This window comes from Excalfactoria chinensis, chromosome 2, assembly GCF_039878825.1.
Source record: "Excalfactoria chinensis isolate bCotChi1 chromosome 2, bCotChi1.hap2, whole genome shotgun sequence".
NCBI classification, from domain to species: domain Eukaryota; kingdom Metazoa; phylum Chordata; class Aves; order Galliformes; family Phasianidae; genus Excalfactoria; species Excalfactoria chinensis.
In genome coordinates, this window is record NC_092826.1 from 22,298,625 (window position 1) to 22,318,889 (window position 20,265).

General features: G+C 41.5%; 2 protein-coding genes across 5 annotated transcripts in view; one reads left to right on the top strand and one right to left on the bottom strand.

Moving 5' to 3' along the window:
• Window positions 1-1,101: 1,101 nt before the first annotated feature.
• On the bottom strand, window positions 1,102-15,885 carry LOC140248773 (RING finger protein 151-like). 4 transcript variants are annotated; one of them, XM_072329801.1, is made up of 8 exons: window positions 15,772-15,885; window positions 14,067-14,123; window positions 11,995-12,108; window positions 10,902-11,127; window positions 9,475-9,614; window positions 8,018-8,180; window positions 6,755-6,875; window positions 1,102-5,796 (listed from the first exon to the last, which is right to left on the bottom strand). In XM_072329801.1, exons 4-8 carry the CDS (start codon window positions 11,105-11,107, stop codon window positions 5,560-5,562), a joined length of 867 nt encoding a protein of 288 aa, XP_072185902.1. In that variant the 5' UTR covers window positions 11,108-11,127; window positions 11,995-12,108; window positions 14,067-14,123; window positions 15,772-15,885; the 3' UTR covers window positions 1,102-5,559. The 4 variants fall into 4 exon arrangements, with proteins under 4 accessions (XP_072185902.1, XP_072185899.1, XP_072185900.1 ...); XM_072329798.1 differs by having other exon boundaries at window positions 14,029-14,123; XM_072329799.1 differs by having other exon boundaries at window positions 4,298-5,796; window positions 14,024-14,123.
• A 172-nt stretch (window positions 15,886-16,057) lies between these two features.
• Window positions 16,058-20,265, top strand: part of RAD54B (RAD54 homolog B) — a 59,697-nt gene continuing 55,489 nt past the window's right edge. Inside the window, exons 1-3 of the mRNA XM_072328540.1 lie at window positions 16,058-16,175; window positions 17,397-17,551; window positions 18,213-18,387. Coding sequence (XP_072184641.1) covers window positions 17,414-17,551; window positions 18,213-18,387 — 313 coding nt within the window. The 5' untranslated portion in view covers window positions 16,058-16,175; window positions 17,397-17,413. The remainder of the gene's footprint in view (window positions 16,176-17,396; window positions 17,552-18,212; window positions 18,388-20,265) is intronic.

Below are 20,265 nucleotides of genomic sequence, written 5' to 3' on the forward strand. Positions count from 1 at the left end.
TACAATTCTTCCTCCTAAGTCCTGGGGCTGAGTACACAGACTGTGTGCCAGGAGTTGGGTAAGGAAAGGAGCTGGTCATTAATGGCTGTTCTGCCAGCTGAAATGCAGAAGAATTGCCTTGGTTCAGTTAATGGACTAATCAAGCACAGTCAGATGCATATACTACAGGACAAGGGTGAGACAAGTTTCCAAACTCTTGAGCAGCTTCAGCCTTTATTATTAATTGTTTTGTACTGCCTGAAATATGGCTGTGCCTGGACAGGTAAGTGTGTTATCTGCAAGACACGAGTGAATACTATCTGCAGTTGTCATATGCAAGTTGTCTGCCTTTCCCCTGCTGGGTAACTAACTACTCCCATCAGGCAACAGAATGTCCTTAAGATAATGCAGAGCACTGTATGAAACTAAATCATGCTCTGGATTGCCCTGTATCCTGACTGCTAGTATTAAGCAAATCATAAATCACGGAATGAATCATAGAATGGCCTGAGTTGAAAAGGACCATAATGATCATCTAATTTCAACCGCCCTGCTGTGTGCAAGGTTGCCAACCACCAGACCAACGTATCTAGCATACATACATACCTACCTATCTAGCTTACAGCTTCTGAGTTCTCCTGTTCCTACATGACCATACGCCTACTGGGTTCTTGTTACAAGTACAGAAAACTTGCACTAAGGATGAGATTCTTTACTTGATGGATGGCGAATTCATTTTTCCCTGTATGCCTCTTTGTTATCATGCTGTCCTTTGCAGAACTGGACCGTCACATTCTTTAGTCCAGTTGCTAGCTCTTCTCCTTTATAAAGGGCTGCACTATTCAGAAACTATGAGTTAAGGCTGGAGAAAAATCCATGGGAAGGGTTTTACTGTTTGAGCAAATGCTTACTTTATTTACTGCTGCGTATTCCCTCTGTTTGGCAAAATGTGCTGCTGGTGGGTATAGTCTTAACTGCTCTAATGCACTGACCCTGCATCATAGCTTCTTCACAGCTGCTTGTGCTGCACATACAGCATGGCTGAAGTAACCTATTTCATCTGATCAAACAGATACTCAGACTTCTGTAACAGAAAGAAATGAACAAACATTGCATTAATTGTGGTATAACCCTTTATTAGTTCAACTTTTATACAAACTGTACTTCAAAGTGATACAAATACTGTTTCTTTTACAGACTAGAGATTAGGGTCTGTTAAGCACTGTTTTATCCTTGTATTTATAAAGGTAGAAAATGTAACTAGGCTGGCAGTGAACCATAATGCTGGAAGACAATTCAATGTTTATTTGTTAATATATAAAGTTGCATAGAATTGTAGGTCTTTATAAAGGCATCTGTCTGGTAAAATCTCCCTGACCTACCGTACTTCATCCTGTGAGCAGTACACAAGAAAGGCCAGCACTGCTCCTTTTAAATACTATCCAGCACTTTTAAGTAAGACAGCTGTAGAAAAGCACCATACCAGAAACATCCAAGAGGGCAATGTACGGAAAATTTCATTTGTGAGACTGTCTATATTATATATTGTAGGGACTGGGGTCTATTAACACACTGAATTTCTAAAAAGCACCTAATGCTTAAGAGCATTTCAGATTTAAACACTTCATCCCAGTCAAAATTCTCCACTGTATTTGGTATTTTGCTTGCATGTGTAATTCCATTCCCTTCTGCCCTGACAAGAGAGTCCTGCATTTGTGGATATGGCCCTGGGCACCTTGTGCTGGGTGCTCCATGCTTGAACAGGGGCTTAGATCAGACGGCCTCCAGAGGTCCACGCTAACCTCAGCAATTGTGTGATTGTGTAGCATGAAGCAAACTTCATAAAGGATAGTTAATCTAGTACTAGAGTTGTACACAAACTTGTCATCTTTACGAGCAAGGCCACAATTCTGCTTTGCAACTCTCATATCTGACTCAGGTGCACGGTTCTCCATTCTAAGTCAGCTAAACTCAACAGAAGCACTCCCAACTAATTCCAAGTAAAGTAACCCTACGAGCAGTGGTTCAACCCTGACTTGAGACCACTGACAAGCTCTGCTTTAGGAAGAGTGCAGGAGAATGAGAATGTAGCTTTAACCACAAAGGAAACAGAGGAAGCAGTATTTTGGCTTGAATTTGACAACTCAAGTGGAGAAATCAGTTTAAGGGAAGTAATTTCAAGATACTTTTAGCTGGTGTCTTACAAGTCTTCACACTAAATAGGTAAATGTTGACCTTTCTTTCAAAGCCAAACATTTCCAGTCACTTTAAAAGTGTTAATTTCTTTAAATACATCCTTACTCTTATTTTCGCCCAATTTCACGTAGGATAAGGATTTGCTCCTTGTAATCTCACTTAATAACTTGCTCTCTTTGAGTTTTTTTCTGAGATTCTTGCAAGTTTGGTACTATTTCATTTAGTTGGGAACACAGACTTAATCTCCCTTTAATTCTAATGGTACATTATTAATTGTGATGCCCCAAGGCAGCAATCTGTATTGGTAAGCCAGCTGCTGCAGAGGCTGCTGTTGCTGCATCACTGCTCTCAAGCTGAGCTTCTACAGACATGAAGCCTGCAGTACTTCTTTCCAGCCTCCCTCCTCCACAGCCTTTGCTCTCTGTGGTAGCTGTTAAGTACAGCTGCTTGTATGGCTTCTGGTCCACTCGAGTAACTGTTCGGTGTGCTCTCAGCACAGTCCCAACTGTGAGGAAATGGAATTCATTGCGTTGTGATGTACTATGAGAATATTTAACATCCTCGTCTGCAGTCACAAGAAGCACTTTTAAGTGAGCACCTTCACTTACAACATCTACAATGTTTGGACCCTTACTTAATCCTTTGATAAGAATTTGAAAGAAAGAAAAAAATTCCTTACTCCTGCTAGCTGCTACTATCAGCTGTGTGATACATGAGACTGGAAAAGGTAAAACTAGAGAAAATATTATTACAGTGGGCTGCTTTAATTCAGTCAAGTTAATTTTAAGGAACAGGTAAAACAATGGCTGTGTTTAACATACACTGCCCTGCGTGTGGTTCCAGAGGAACATCTGAAGTGCAGACAAGTTACCATCACTGAGGAGCAGGATCAGTCTTAAATAGCTGGAAGGAACCAACGCTACCAGCTAGTGTAACCCATTTAAAATAACTACGTGCTTTCTTTCAGCTCAAGCAGACCCAAGCTGACAGGTCATTCCAGCAGCAAGTGGGCTCAAAGCACTGCCCCATTTTAACACTGGAAGTTCAGACCCTCCAGAGCTGGCAAATAGAAGCTCCATAGATTGTGCAGCAGAAAGTCAGCCCTTACCTCCCAAGATGCGTTTTCTCACATAACTCTCCATGTGTGTCACTCAGGGGACAAACAGTCGCCCAACTGCTCAGCAAATATTAAATAAATCCTTCCTCCTATACTAGAAGAAATTCAGTGATAAAAATCAGAGGGTGAAATTCTTAGAACAAACACAGAGATCCCACACAAAGCTAGTTCCTTGGGTTTTTTTCCTGTTCAGAATGGAAGGTATTATTACTGCACCCCAATCCAGCTCATCTGAGTTCCGCAGGGTGTTGAAGGAATTTTCTTCTTTCACATTAAGCAAGATAGTTCAAGTCACATCACACAACCACACAATTACAGAACACAGAAAAACACACCCTGCAAATACGGTGATCCTAAGAGCATGAAATCTGATGTTGCTAAGAAGCTTCAAAATCAGTGTGAATGTTAGTGTGAACAGGCACCAAAGGAAAAAAAAAACAGACACTAAAAGCTTTCTTAACTAGAACACCAGATAATAAGAGCATTCTTAGTTTCTATCTACAGCTGTAATATGCGCACTGATATATGGGAATGGACCACTGAATGTTTGGTGTGAACTTTCCCAAATTACAGCTACTGCTTCACTTTGTTCAGTAGGGCTGCTTAAGGGAGGTGCCATGTCATGAAGTGGAAGAGACTGCTAAGAATGAGCTAAATACTGTCAATGACTGTAATTCAACCTAGGATATAAAAAAAAACAAAGTGAGAACCAAAGAAATATTTGGTCACAGCTCTTCCTGTGAGTAGCTTCAGAAAACAAAATAAAACCTTTACAGGAGAATTACTTCTTAGTTTTAAATGCATAAAAACAGAAGATGTGTGCAGTTGCGTCAGCAGTTCTGAAGGAAAAGCAAGTTAGAAGGATTTATTAATGCCTGAAATTAAGAAAACGGATCACAAGTCCAACTCACTTTATGTGCTAAAGAAGGTTGCAGTCTCTCTCTTTGGTTATGTTCTTAGCCATAGAAGTGTTGTTCCGAGTGACAGGAAATTAGACACAGAAATGAGTATGTTTTCTAAACTAGAGAAGGGGTTTATTAAGAGTGTTGTGCCTGCGCCCAGCTTTCCTGAACACTGATTTAAGGTACTCAGTAAGCAGGAGGCCAGGTTCTTCCCTAGTTATTCCACTGAAGAGCTGCACCAGGAGACAGAATATGGCTTAGTTATAGCACTGAAATCAACACAAACAGGCTTTGTGAGAAGTGTAGGATGAGTCTTCAAACTGTACAGATTTCTCATGAGTATTACAGTCTTTACAGGCACATGCCCCCTTAATTCAGTATTTGTCCACCTGTTGTGAAGTCCTAGCTCTCACACAGCTACAGACTTGAGCCCCAATAAAAACATTCCAAGCAGCCATTATGCAAATGGCCCTCAGTTGTGGATATTAATGTACAAGCAGCCTTAAATCTGCTAAAAGAAAATTAGATACTCAAAGTACGTACGTCTCTCTTTAAGAGTACTCACAATGGACTGAACTTAGGTCTAAAGGACCTGGTAGAAATCTGATACTTTCACTTAAAAAAAATCTTCAAATAATTATATAAAATGCAAGACCTTTTCCCACAAACCCCAAGTTACACACAGATCTATATAGAAGTTTTTCGGGGATGCTATTACCTTGGGCTTTGGTACATCTCTCCTAAGCGTGTATCTGTCAAGCCTGGGAAGTCAGATAAGCTGTGAGGCTAAGTCATCCTCACTTGAAGTTGTTACACAGCAGTAGAATTAGATAGAATTTAAAGTGCTTTCTTTTCACCTTTGAAATATACCTCATACACCTCCCATGGACCATGTAAACAACAACAAGAACAAATCCATTAACTTGCATTAGTGACTCTCCCAAAATTAAGTAGATCTCAAATGTCATTACCAATAATCACATTTTCTTTTTCCAAGTATATGCACAAACACTTAATAATGGATTGGAAAGGAAAAAAATCTTTAAGTATCTCTGACTAATTCTGGTCTTTAGGCTTCAAATGGTTCTATAAATGACATATTGAAGAGATGCAAATCAACTAACTTCCCCTTTCTTTATGATAACATACAGCTGAAAGTGTCTTTATAACTTACTGGGTCTAATGCTCCTTATCCTGTGAGAAAAAGCTCTCCCATTTGTTCCTATGGCCCAAGAGGGAAGAAAGTTTTTAAAAAGGAAGTGAACCTACCAGAGATGATTTACCAATCGCTCATGGAGAACGGAAAAGTTTGCCAGATGGTCACAGAAACTAGAAGAAGAAAATGCTTTTTGAGCTTACTTGTATTTAGATAACTGTAACTTCCCTAGGTTTTCGTTTTGCGCTCTCTAGACGTGTCAGGGGGCGGAAGTTTGCTGTCTTCCTGCTTCCTTCTGCAGTACTTAACCGACAGTCCTTCTGCAGCCCCCTCAGCAGCTCCATTAGTTCCCGTTTCTCCAGCTCTGCTTGCTCCAGTTCTTGTCGATGCTGTCTCTCTGCGGCCATGAGGGAACGTACATCTGACATCACTCGTGACATCTGACTCTGAAATGCAAACCTCAATTTACTGCAATAAATGAACTTTCTAGCAATGGTATAACAGTGCGGGATTGGTCACGCACACAGGGTAATGGATTATAAATTAACAACGTTGAAATCATCTACTGGTTTTGTTTGCAGAAGAAACGTAAACAATTTAAGACACAATCCAGTACTGACCTTATTAAATGGTCTTTTCCCAAAAATTCCCAAAGTTTTCCTCCAAGCGCAAAAAGTTTCTTATGAAACACTTGAAGCAGCAGGCAGATTTACCTGGTTGCTGCTTAAACCTCTTACCTCAAGGCCCCAACCAAAGTAACATTCTGATTACATTCAGATACATTCTTACTTAATTTTATTTCTAAATCCTCAAAAAAGAAAAACTCTAAGGCATTTCCCATTGCTTTGGGCTTTAATAATCATGATTCCACGATACAATAAGAACTGGATGTATCAAAAGATAACACAGCCTCCCTTGTTATTTGATTTGATTTACACTGCAGCTTTCCAACCTTTTGGTCAGAACTAACCAACAGTGTAAACACCATTGTCTGTAGTAGGGCTCTGTGTCAGCACCAGATTAAGACACTTTGAACTGCTAAAAAAGGGGCTGGCTATTTAATTACATTTGATTTGTGATGTATGCCCTAGTTTCAGGCTCTAAAAGGTATTTGCTGACAGGTTATGTGTGCATCAAACAATGCAGTCCTTGTACAGCGATATTCAGGCTTGCTCCAAATTAATTTGAATTAGTGAACTGCACAAAACCAGCACTGAGTCTGCTTCCCAACACAACTGATTAGCCCATACAAAGTGCTGTGCTAGCACATTTTGCTTTCTATATTTCATAAAACTTACCCCTGTCTGAGGCTCTGTATTTACAAAAAGAGAAGACTGTTTCTGGGAAGAGCTAATTGCTACACTATTGCTATAAGGGACTGGGCAAGGAAAAGATCATACTCACTTTGAGCTCTTCAATTTCATTTTGCAGAACACTCTCTTTTTGGACCATGTGTCTTCTTTGTGAATCTAATCTTGACTCCATCTCATGCTTTGCTTCCTCCACTCTGCAGATCATTTCTGACCTAAAAAAGTATTTCTCCTTCTTAAGCCTTTTTACCACAGGTGAAAAATATATATATATATATATTTCAAATTCCACAAAGTCTTCTTGCAGCCAGCCAACCTGATCAGTACAAGACATCTCTCTGGAGACATGTTACTATCATCCATTAATTGTCTTCAGTGACATATTCTTGTTGCTTAAGTTACAGGGGACAAACATATCTAACTCATGAAGTAATTCTATGAGTTAGAGATCAGATATTTATGACTTCAAATAATTTACTGCCTGTAAATTGTTACGCTTATGTAGTCAAGATAAAAAAAGAAGTGTGAATATTACTGTACTGCTAAACATGTCACCTCGTCACTTTTACAGGAGACAATAAATGATAGCAGTATCCGTCATCATCTGCTCACGTACACATCAACTGCCAAAAATTCGCTGTTACTACGTCAACCTTTTGAGTTCAGTAACCAGGCACCTGAGTTCTTCAGGTCTCCATGACCTTAAAAATAAGATTCTATGAAGTTAAATCATAGAATGGCCCAGGTTGGAATGGACCTCAGGGATCATGAAGCTCCAACCAGGCTGCCCAGAGCCCCATCCAACCTGGCCCTGATCACCTCCAGGGATGGGGCATCCACAACCTCTCTGGGCAGCCTGTTTCCACCTCACCACTCTCGTAGTAAAGAATTCCCCCTGATATCCAACGTAAATCTTCCCTCCTTCAACTTAAAACAGTTTCCCCTTGTCCTGATATTACCTGCCCTTGCAAAGAGTTGACTCCCTTCCTGTTTACATAAATCTTACTGGTCTGTACCTAACAAAATAATCAGGATGATTTGTAAAAATTGAAACGAAATAATTAAACAGCATGGATTCTTGGATTTGGGTCTATATCAAACCAATGGAAAAAGGAAATTTCTAACAAGTCCAGTTTTTGGGAGGTATTTCATCAGTTTAAACAGTCAGCTCAGTTTTGTTCAGCTGCAGTCAAAGGTATCTTAGGATTTGTAATAACTTGGACAGCTCTAGTATTAACTGATTAAAGGACTATTTAACACATACCAGAATCCAGTGCTAGTAATGTGAAGTGCTTTATGCAGTGATTTTAGGCCCAGACAAACACAAACATCAAAGAAAGAAACAGAAGATGTGTACCGAAGTAGTTCCAGCTCAGTTCTCAGCTCTGCTACACAATTGTGCTGTGTGTCTTCTGCACTGAGTATGGTGTAACCACAACCATTGGGGCACTCCCGGCTCCGATATTCACACACTGCCAAGTGGCCATCAAGGTTACGTCGCTCGATCTGAACTGTACAGCCTGAACAGGGAACAAGAAGATAAGCCAACCACCTACAACTAACAGAAGCATTTTCATTAATTCCAACATTATCATTTAATCAAGTAATGCAGTTGTAATATCCTGAGACAAGCAGTCTGTTGAAAGGTGAGAAAACGCATATTCTTTAGAACATGAAGTACAATAGTTATAACGCACTACTAATAATACAGACTCTCAAAAACTCTTAAACTCTTATTAAGACATTTACTGGTTTTTAAGAAGGGATCTTTTGTAAACATTTCTGCCACTGGTCCAGCATTAAAGTAACTTCAGTAACGACAACTGCAAGACCAACAGCCTGTAATCAATGGGATGGATGAAGAACATAAATGTATAAATAAATTAGGTATCAAATGTAGAAAAAAAAGAGTCCGAGGGCAGGCTGTAAAATAGTGGGCGAGACTATTCCTGACTACTGGTTAGTCTTGTGTCCATACAATAGACCATGAGAGATTTACACATGCTCACATGTAGGCACCATACAACAGAGACAAGATGCAGCAGCTTGTTAAAGATGACTGTTTCTGTAGAAAGCAAAGGGTGCATTTGCAATAGTCACTGCTGAGACTTCTAATAGACTTCTAACTTCTCATGGAGCAACCCTAGCACCTCAAACTCCTCCCAATCAATTACAATGGCAGACATAAGTATGCTTTTAACATCTTTACTCAGAAATGAAGTTTACTAGAAACACGTAACATTTTGAATAAAAATCAGCTAGGAAATGTTAACAGTACATTTATTCTTAAAATATTTCTCAATACTTTCTTCCTCAAGAAGCATAGGTTTGGTTCAGAGACCTTAACACAAACACATCAACTCTACTAAAAATTAGTTCAAAACATCCCATTCCCAGGATACTTTTTTGTTGACGTCAAGAGATGGTGCACGGCTGCAGATGCACCAGGAAAACCAGCTGTTCAAATCAATGTAACAGAACTCAAATGTCACATTTTAATGACCTGTTGACACTGAAAGACAACCTGACAAACTGACAGCTACACAAACGTGCTGCTCAGTCTTCATCAACTTGAGATTCACTGCTCTCCTTCATTTCAGTTATTCTTGGAAAGAATTTCTTGCTAATGGCTGCGACTGCCATAAATGGGTAATGAGTTTTCTTCAGAAAACTCTGCTGCAAAGAGTAGATCACGATAAAGCTTTGAATTTCCATTTAAAAATGAATGGCCCTTATTGCCATTCTACTGATGGGAAGATGGAAAAATGCATATTTTCTGAATGGAAAAGACGAACTTCATTGACTGTTACTCACCAGCATTGGAGCAGGGTATCTGACTGTACTCACACTCCCTTTCATGTCGGTCTATAGACTCCAGAGAGCAAACCATTTCACAGCCATACGCTCTGTTTTTGCAGTGTAGTTGAAGACGATTTAGGTCATTTTTCATATATCTGTGCACACAAAAAAATTGTTCTTAGGACAGAAAACTACTGGAAAAAAAAAGATTTTTCTACTGTGTGAAGAGAAGTTAAGATTCAAATTGTAATCAGGAAAACTTATGAAGAATCAGTTTCCATTTATGTATGTTTTTAAGCCTTCAAGCAACCATTTTGGAAACGAACAAGCTAACAAAAGAAACTGATGGACAGGCGGAAAATTCAGTTGCCAAAATTAAATGTGCAAACAAATTATTTATTTTTGACTATTTTCAACTCTTTTCACTAGTTTAGCACGTATTCCCAAACACTTTGGCTACTCTTTCATTGGCACTGCCTACAGTATACTTCAGCTTTCCATTCAGTTAAACTGTCAATACTCTCATCACTAATGGAGTTAACCCAATGTGGCCAAAGATTTTAAACACAATGTTACTTAATCTAAGTAAAACAGACAATACAGTTATTACACACCAAGCAGAATCAAGTGATAAAACTGTGAGTACTGGCAATAGACAATTATAAGAGTAAAAAGAAAAATAAAAGGTATACAATGTTTAGTGACTGTTAATCCCAAGAACTGTTTACTGTGACTGTTTACAAGGGTGGATAGCAATAGGACAAGGGGGAATGGTTTTAAATTGAGACAGAGGAGGTTTAGGTTAGATATTAGGAGGGTGGTGACACACTGGAACAGGTTGCCCAAGGAGGTTGTGGATGCCCCATCCCTGGAGGCATTCAAGGCCAGACTGGATCATAGAATCATAGAATTGCTCAGGTTGGAAAAGACCTCAAAGATCATCCAAGATCCTCAAAGAAATGGATGTGGCTCTGAGCAGCCTGGTCCAGTGGTTGGTGACCCTGCACACAGCAGGGGGGTTGAAACTAGATGATCACTGTAGTCCTTCTCAACCCAGTCATTCTATGATTCTATGAAGAACCTGTGAGACATAATGGACATTGAAAATACTTTTCGGGTACTGTTTAACCGGCTTTCTCTAAAAATGTTTGGGAAAGTTTCACTGCTGTAAGTATTCAGAATAATATCTTGACAGGTGTCTAGAACTCACACTCAATATACACAAAGATGGAGAACAAAATAAGTGTTCTTTCTGTTTAGAAATCTCAGTACCTCAAAAGCTGCTTATAACAAATACAAAATGCTAATGGTTTCAAGCAAGTAATCAGTTTGGGTAAAGACAACTTTGAGTGACAGTAGGTGACAAGAGATGAATCTAAGCAAGAAAAGTTGAAAAATCCTAAATTCATACAATTCCAACATACGGAGAGACTACTGCATACCTGTACAAAGGTCGTAATACAGACACATCAATCACTTGTCTGTCTTCGGGGCAGTTACTGTGATGAACAAGCCACCCGTGTATACAAGCAGTACAGAAAGCATGTTCACAAGGAGCCTGTAGCGGATCTTCCAACACATCACGGCAGATGGAGCATAGGAGCCCTTCATTAACGTAGCCAACGAAACGTTCAATATCGTAACCCATGCTTTCCACACACTACCAACCTATTAACAAAGAGAAATAAAGCAGTCTTTGTTCAGAATTCACTACACAACAGCCTGGATGCAATTCCAGAAATATGAAGATCTTAAAGCAAGTACAGAGCTGGTGAGAATGCAAGCACTTGCATGCACTACAGACTTCAAGATTTAATTGAGAACTGGAGGACTGTACTGCTAGTGGTCAGCATCCTCACTTGATATCAAGACTGTCTGAACTTTGAAAGCAAAGACTTCAGTAGATACATCCCAAAGTCTGTTGTAAAACATGCTTCCAACAGCTACCACAAAACACAAAGCTCCTATTTACTCAAATTCTACCTGAAATAGAAATATCAAAGAAGTTCAGAAGTGTCTGCATTCCATTTATATAATATAGGCGTTCTATATAACACCTAACAAACTTACAGAACAGTAACCTTGCAAAACACAGCTGTGGTACTACCAGCCAACACATTCTGCATTTTGAATTGCATGTGACTTAACACGTTGCTTTCTTAGGAAGACGAAGATTCTTTAATAGTTGTAGACTCCCATTCCAGGGAGAACAGCACAAGATCTCCATGTGTCTAGAGAAATGCTTAATATTCAGGAAGAAAAAGAAGCCAAGACTTCAGCTAGCCCTGAAATCATGAGGAGCTACTGTTCTCTCCTACTGGATTTACTTTTAAAACAGACTACCTTTTAAAATGATTTGAGAGTCTTGTGATGAGGGACTAAGAGGCAATCTATCTTCACCAAAATCCTTCCAAGAGAAGCCTATCAGAATTTGCTAAAACCTGACAGAACTCACTTAAAATTATTTTTGTAAACTCAGAGGTTTTAATTAACTACGAGGTTTTTTAAACAAAACAAAAACTGAGAATATCCTACCTTTTTAGATTTTACTACATATATACCTAGTTTGCCCAATTACTTCAGAATCAGTTGTCTCATCAGCAAGATATGTAGTACTTCCTTCAGTTTCTCTTCACTGCTTTATTATGCCTATGAGAAAAATTAGAAAGAAAAAGGCTCAGTTGTGTTTCCTAAGTTAATGAGTCCTATGTTTAATCAGCCAGATGCTGAATGGAACGCTGCCCTAACGGCTTTCAAAACCTACAATTCAACACAAGTGATCTGATTAGACCAGGAAAAAAACAACAAACCACACATGCACAAAAATCAGTCTTTTAGTTATTACTGATGCTGACACACAGTGCAAACACCCAGCCAACATTTAATTTCAAACCCTTACAGATTCAGTTGTAGAACTGAAGTTAATAGAATCCAGTTATATTGACAATAAGCAGTTGAAATCAGGTAAAATAATACTCTTCAAGTTTTGAAACTTTGTTTAACTCAGCTCCATTCAGACAGGACACACAGCTCATTCTCAAAACAGAAGCATCACAGTCAAGTTCACAGAACTGATAAATAACATTGTTCTGATACACAGTATAACTAAGATTGCTCACTTTAAAAATTACAAATGAAATCATCACTTAAATCCCTGGAGTCTGTATCTAGTTATTGGAGTATGAGATTCAAAGAGAATCCGTGTTAGCGAGGCACTTCTGATTTATACATCACATTGCTCTCAGCTGGAATTAGACCTATTGAGGAACACCATGAATCTCTGAGGACTAAAGTCATAATTTGCTCTGAAGGAAAAAAATCTCTATGACCATAACAATAAAGGCAGCGTTTATGTGCGGTACCAGCTCAAATTAACTCATCTAAGTTGCTAAAAGGCAAAACAGCTGACCTCTAAATGTGTGACTGGACCTTTCTGCAAGCACTGATCAAGTGTAAGGATGAGAGAAGTCTTTCTAAGGCACCAACCTTAATGTTGGGAAAGAAATGTGTATGTGCATGTGTGTTAACTAAAATTAAAGCTAATAAAGCACGATAGCACAAGCAAGCTGTGTTTTCCTTCCACTGGAATGCTTACAGCACAGCCACAGCAGCATGTGGTATAATCTACAGACTCCTGAAAAGATCCCAAGCAGATTTCAGACTTTCACACTTAGCTCTGAGCTTCTCTGGCTATGCTGCTATCCACAATACAGACAAATGAAACCTGTAGGCATCATGGTTACGCCAATCCTTTGGTCACAGCATGGACATTTTCTGTTTTAGAAGAGTGTGCTCAAGAAAATACTGTATTATGAAGATGATAAACAGTTCTTTTCATGCTGTTGTTTCCCTTTGCACTTTTAAAGCTCTCCTACAAAAACAGGAAATTGAGGGCTGTGCCAGTTCAAGGTAAACAAAACAAGCACTATGTCTGCACAAAGCTGTCACTGTGAGGACAGAAGGCAATGGGGGAAGCTAGGAACTGGAGAACAATGCTAATAGTAACAGAATGTGAAGCCAAGTACTAGCTCCCAATACTGATGAAAGCACTGAAACATACAGTACGTTCACACTGGAGGACCATTAAATGGAACATATATGTTCTATGATTTGAATTGCGAGGCTAACATTTTGATTTAGCTTGTTGATGCCAGGGGATTCAGCTTTTAGAGAACTTTCACGAGGTACAAGATATGTCCTGAGAATTCTATGTAATTCTGTAACTACAGATCATTTTCTACTGGAATTATGGATGCTGCAAGCTACAGCTTGCTCACACTGCTGATCCCCAAACACTCAGTCTTCAAGACACTAGGGGGAAGATCAGGCAGACGTAGATGGCACAAACCACAGCAGCACAGATGGCTTTACTCAGTGCTTCCACTACAACACATCATCATCTTCAATTTCTGTTCCCCCTAAAGCAAATTCTCTTTTCTCTTTGACCTCAAAACCTCTTCTTCCATTTCTACTACAATTCACAGATTTCACATTCCTTTTTATTTGTACCCAGAAATGACATTAGGCATCACCACCTTCTTACACTCCACTAACATTTCCAAACCTTGCCTTGTCTGCTTCCTCTGGTCCCAAACTTTTCTCATCACCTGGCAATGACCAGCAGCGTTGGCCCCAAGGAAACCTGGAATCTGTAGGTGCCAAATCTGGAAGGCAGAAAAACACCAACTATTACACACTATTTTTTCCACTGTTTCAAATGTAATTTTTCTCTTCGTAGTTTCTGACATGCAACAATCTCCCCCAGTGCTGGGGTTTAACTCCAGTGAACTGCTAAGCACGATGCAGCTGCTTGCCTACTTCCCCCAGAGGAAAATGATCAGACAGGTCAAAGTGAGAATATGTGGGGGTTTAGATAAGACAAATGAATAAGGGAAAAATAAAACAACAAGGAAAAAAAAAAAAACTAAAACCAAAACAGAACACTAAGAGAAAAAACAAAACAAAACAAGGAAAACAAGCAACATAGACACAATTGCTCAGCACCAGTAAAATGACACCTTGTCAGACCCTGAGCAACATCAGCCCTGGCAAATGCTCCCCTTGGTTTACTGCTGAGCATAACCCCATGCACATGGAATATCTTTTTGGCCAGTATTTGTCCTGGCTGTACCCCCTTCCAGCTCCTGGTGCACCCCCTGGCTCCTTGCTGGCGAGGCAGCATGAAACTGAATCATAGAACTGTTTCAGTTGGAAGGGACCTTTAAAGGCCATCTGGTCAAAGTCCCCCGCAACAAACAGGAACACCTACAGCTAGATCAGGTACTCAGAGCCTGGTCCAGCCTGACCTTGAATATCTGCAAGGACAGGGCATCCATCACGCCTCTGTGCAACCTGTTTCAGTGCTTCACTACTCTTATTGTAGAAAATCTTTTTTCCTGTGTCCAACCTAAATCTTCTCTGTCAGTTTGAAACCATTTCCCCACCTACTACAACAGACCCTGCTAAAGAGTCTGTCTCCTTCATTCTTGTAGTCCCCCTTTAGATACTGAAGGCCACTACCAGCTCTCCTCGGAGCCTTCTCTGCTTCAAGCTGAAACAGAAAAGACCTTGATGCAGTGGAAACACTGCTCAGCGACAACTAACTACCCATGTATTTACAACACTGTCCTCAGCACACATATAAACCACAGTACCCTACCAGCTGCTATCAAGCACATTATTAACTCTATCTCAGCTAAAAGCAGCACAGATACTAATTTGGGCATCAATGCCCAACGAAGACACATCCCTTCAGCTGTGTCAGCACAAGCTCTCACTCCTATCACTGCCATACTGGGTACGCAGCTTGCTTGAAGAGTGACCTGCCAAACACCGTATGTGACAGCACTCCTGCAGCAGCCTAAGCCAAGCCTTCCTCTATTTATGCCCTCTCACCTTCCCTCCTCTTCCCGCCTTGAATCAATGGAACATTTAAAGCAGCCTTTTCCTCACACCGGGACCACACGGAAAAACTCTGACTCCATTGTCATGTAAATAGCTCAGGAAAAGCTCCGGTGACCGTGGAAGTGGGGCAGGACGGGTATGAGCAACGCAAGCTTCTACGCTCCTCAGTTTAAGCCACCAAATTAATTCAGAGCACAGTTAAGACAAGGGGACAGGTTCGGGTTCAGGCAGCTGGCGCTGCTCTGGCCCACATTCACCAGAGCTGCGTGCTCTGGCCCACATACACCAGAGCTGTGTGCTCTGGCCTACACATATCAGAGCTGTGTGCCCTGGCCCACACACACCAGAGCTGTGTGCTCTGGCCCGCACATATCAGAGCAGGCGGCGTAGCGCCCCGCCCCCACCTACCGGCATCTTCCCGCCGCCTCCTCGGGGCCTCCTTGCACGGGCACGGCTCCCCTCAGCACCAGGCCCGCACGCGGCAGCCGATCCCCGCGCAACGCCGCCCCCTCAGCCTCCGCTGTCGCAAAATAGGCGAGGTTACTTTGGCAGCCAGTCGTGCTTGACGGCCGCGCGTCACCCCGACACGGCCTTGCCGCCACGTTGTGTGTGGCGCTGCGTCGCGACGGCCCCGAAGGACGCAGTACGCATGCGCACAGCCAGCTCGTGCTAAACATGCGCAGTCGAGTACCGCCGGGCAAGGACTCGGAGCATGCGCGCCAGGCGGAGAGCGGGGCGCATGCGCAGGGCAGCCGGCGGGCTGACGGGAGCGGGCGGCGGGACAATTGAGCGCGGCGAGGGTGGCTGCTGAGGTAAGGGTGGGGATGGCGCGGCCTGACCATAAATGATTCCTCGCCAATAAGTTTCCTCTGTCAGGTGTTGTGTTTTTTGTTGGGTTACTTTTGTGCCTCTTCTGTAAGCCAGATCTCTTTCATTAGTGATTTGATTTACGAATGTGAGTAGCCTTGGCCAGCCTGGTCTGGTGGTTGGCGACCCTGCACGCAGCAGGGGGTTGAACTAGATGATGGCTGTGGTCCTTTTCAACTCGGGCCGTTCTGTGATGATTGAAAGCCTCGGGCTGGCAGCACCAAGGGTAGTATTGCTCTTTGTGCCTGCTCCAGACCTACACTTACTGCTCATTCCAAGTGATTCTTGGATTTGGTTTCACGGGCTGCTTGCTCTGGTCTGGCCAGCTGGCTCACAAGGGCAGGAGCAGAGCTTCTCTCATTACCTCCTGCAGCTTCCCTGGAGCTATCCGTAATGGCATGGCAGCTGCAGGATGGCTCGTAGCCATTCCTACCTTGATCTTACATACCCAGCAGTCCACCTTGCCATTATGGTTTATGTCTAGTGACAGCATCATGCGTGTGTTATCGTTCATAGCATAGAAAAGACAGCAATACTGTCAGTGTCTCAGATACAGAGGAGTACTATCAGCTGAATCTACTGTCTGCAAAGTGTTTCAATAGCACTCTATAAATCTTGGAAGGAAAGGTTGCTGTGCCCTGGTACACCACTGGAGTGCAGAGTGGCTTAAAAGTTAAAGTGCAGGAACACAGTGCCTCTTGTAACAGGATGCAGATGTGCTTTCAGGGGGACAGAGGTACTTGTCTGCAATTGCTTTAATGGCATATTCTTACCTAATAACTGGAGGTGGGAAAGAATCAATTAAAATAATCAATGTAGGAATGGAGGATTAAACCAAAGTATATCCCATGCATTTCTATACCACTGTCTTTTGAGCTCCTAGGTTACTCTGTTGGATGACCTGCTCCCCAAATGAAAAAGAAGCTGCAGAAATTGCAGTAGTCTTTCTTAGTACTTAAAACATTGCCGTTCTTTTAGTTTCTCGTAAGTCGTTATGCTTGCGAATAAAAAATGCCATTTGAAACTATTTTATGGCACATAAGTTGCTCTGTTTGTTTGTTTGCAAACGACTCCTTTATTTTTCATTGTGGCTGTATTTCTCTATCTGAAGATAGGAATCTTCTTTTCTGATTATGTTTTTTTTTAACCTATTTTGTTTCTTCCAGAGTGCTGCAAACTAAATATGAGGCGATCAGCAGCTCCAAGTCAAGTGGTAGGAAATGTAGCCAAAAAGCCAAGGTTTATTCCACCAGGAAAAAGTAATGCAGTTTGTCCCAAGATTGAAACTGAGGAAACGGACCAAGGCATGAAATTAAAGGAGGTAAAATGAAGAATGTGCTAAAAATTACATTTGTTCCTGCAATATTGTTAATAAAATGTAGCATCTGGGCATCCAGTCCCAGTTTAGATCATCAGTACTTTTAGAATAGGCTTTGATCACTTTGCTCTTACTGGATTTGATCTTGCACCTTGGGTAGGTTTCTTTCACTCTGTGAAGAGCACACAGAAAAGTATTTTTGAAATGAATAATGGAAATCGGTACTGAGCCCAAATTCTTAATGCAGCTGAGGTGTATTGGCCTGGACTTTGTTGAGTTCAGTGGCTGGTAATGCTTTGGCAAAAGCTGTTTAGAAAACAAGACATTTATTAATTAAATGCCAATACATTCAGCTGCAGTTTTGCTGTAAGGAACTTCCTCTGAAATCTATAGTATTGTCCAAAAAAAGCTCTAGAATTTTTATTAATTTCATCTTTGGAAACTTCTATTAAATGCAGCTCACAACCTACTTGCATGAACAATGTTTGGTTTTGTGTGAGTGTAAAAATGGGAGTGTATATATTTGTGTAGGAATGTATATATCTGTGTAGATAGACATGCAGTCCTCATTATCAAACTACTGAAATCACTTCTTGTTGCTCTTTTCTGTTTCACTTCAGCTGCCTGAAGGAAATGCTATCCTGAACTTCTTTCTCTTCTGCAGATGGGTGAAAAACATGGAAATGCTTTGCCGTTTTCTGAAGTGTTCGGTGAGAATCAGAACAAAAATATTACACAGTCTGTTGAGTCATCTGGAAAAGTAAAGTCTACAAAAGCATGGAACAGCACTAGGAAGTGCAGCAAGTTGGAAATGAAAACGCAGAGTGCACCCAAAGCTGGTAAGATGCACTTTCCTACTTACTGCTGTGAGTTGTGTGAGAATTTAAAAGCTTATGACTGGAATGTTGCTTTCTAAACTTTAAGGAAATACTTACGTTTTGTGCAGTGGGAGCTTTATTTGTTGTTCTGCTGGACAGAATTTAACAGCAACAAGCATTTAACAATTCTCTTAAGTGGAAAAAGAAAAAAAAGCTGATTTTTACAAGCCAATTTATTGGTAGTGCTGCTATTCAGGTATGTCTTCCATAAGCTTACTTTTCATCTTGCCCTTATTGAAAGCAATATCATAAAAAGAGTTGGGAAACCTAATTTTTAGAAGAGTGTTGCAGTCTGGATACTTTGTTGGCCTCATGCAAAGAACACAGATGATACTGAATGGATTCATGTTTTTCAGAATCTATGAGGGCCTCTTCAGTGTAAGCTCCAATCTGATGGCATTGTTTCTGGTGGCTGTTCAGGTTCAAGCATGTGTTATTGACTCTCATATACCTAGGACAGGCTGTGCTCACTCATGTGTACCAACCCCCAGGGCTCGGTGCTTGGGCCGCTTCTGTTTAACATCTTCATTGATGATTTGGATGAGGGGATTGAGTGCACCCTCAGTAAGTTTGCAGACGACACTAAGCTGGGAGGGAGTGTTGATCTGCCTGAGGGGAAAAGGGTACTACAGAGGGACCTGGATAGGCTTGATCGATGGGCCAAGGCTAATGGAATGAGTTTCAACAGGGCCAAGTGTCGGGTCCTGCATTTTGGTCATAACAACCCCAGGCAACCCTACAGGCTTGGGGAGGTGTGGCTGGAAAGCTCCCAGACGGAAAGGGACCTTGGTGTGCTGATGGACAGTCGGCTGAATATGAGCCAGCAGTGTGCCCAGGTGGCCAAGAAGGCCAATGGCAGCCTGGCTTGTATCAGGAATGGTGTGGTGAGCAGGACTAAGGAAGTCATCCTGCCCCTGTACTCAGCATTGGTGAGGCCTCACCTCGAGTACTGTGTCCAGTTTTGGGCACCTCAGCACAAGAAGGACATGGAGGTACTGGAGCAGGTCCAGAGAAGGGCAACGAGGCTCGTTAAGGGCTTGGAGAATCAGCCCTACGAGGAGAGACTAAGGAAGCTGGGGCTGTTTAGTCTGAGGAAGAGGAGGCTGAGGGGAGACCTTATTGCCGTCTTCCAGTACCTGAAAGGTTCTTACAGTGAGAGTGGGGCAGGTCTCTTCTCACTAGTGACATGTGACAGGACGAGGGGAAATGGCCTCAAGTTGCGCCAGGGCAAGTTTAGGTTGGATATTAGAAAGAACTTCTTTACAGAAAGGGTGGTTAGGTACTGGAATGGGCTCCCCAGGGAGGTGGTTGAATCGCCATCCCTGGATGTGTTTAAGAGCCGTTTGGATGTGGTACTCAGGGATATGATTTAGCAGAGGTTTGTTGTTGTGGTGTTGTTTCGTGGTTGTTTTTTTTTTAAGAGATAGGCTACTGGTTAGGCTGCGGTTGGACTTGATGATCTTCAAGGTCTTTTCCAACCTGAGTAATTCTAATTCTAATTCTAATTCATTAATTTTTTAACCCTGGTAATGAATATTCCTCTCAAAAGCCAGGTAGCAAGCACTGCAAAGTCGGTGAAGTGTCTGCAGTGTAGTAAGTGCACTTTGATGGACTTGATTGACTCCACGGAATTGAGTATATTCTTTCTCTACTCTTCATGTGCCATGATCACACGTGCAGGGATGTTCCACATTGCATGAATGTGTGTGCTAGCTCTGCTACCAAATGCATTTGAGAAGCATTGCACTTTACCTGGATTACTTGCATTGATGGATAAAAATAATAGCCCTTGGAGCCAACTCATGCATCTTAACATTTATCTTGCAGTTAATTCACTGT

Bases quoted from the DNA above. Each gene is read 5' to 3' on its own strand.
- LOC140248773 (XM_072329801.1), bottom strand. From the start codon at position 11,107: ATGGGTTACGATATTGAACGTTTCGTTGGCTACGTTAATGAAGGGCTC. The intron at 8,181-9,474 runs GTGAGTAACAGT...TTCCCTGTTCAG, and splicing joins GATACCCTGCTCCAATGCTG to GCTGTACAGTTCAGATCGAG. The intron at 6,876-8,017 runs GTACACATCTTC...ATACTTTTTTAG, and splicing joins ACTGAGCTGGAACTACTTCG to GTCAGAAATGATCTGCAGAG.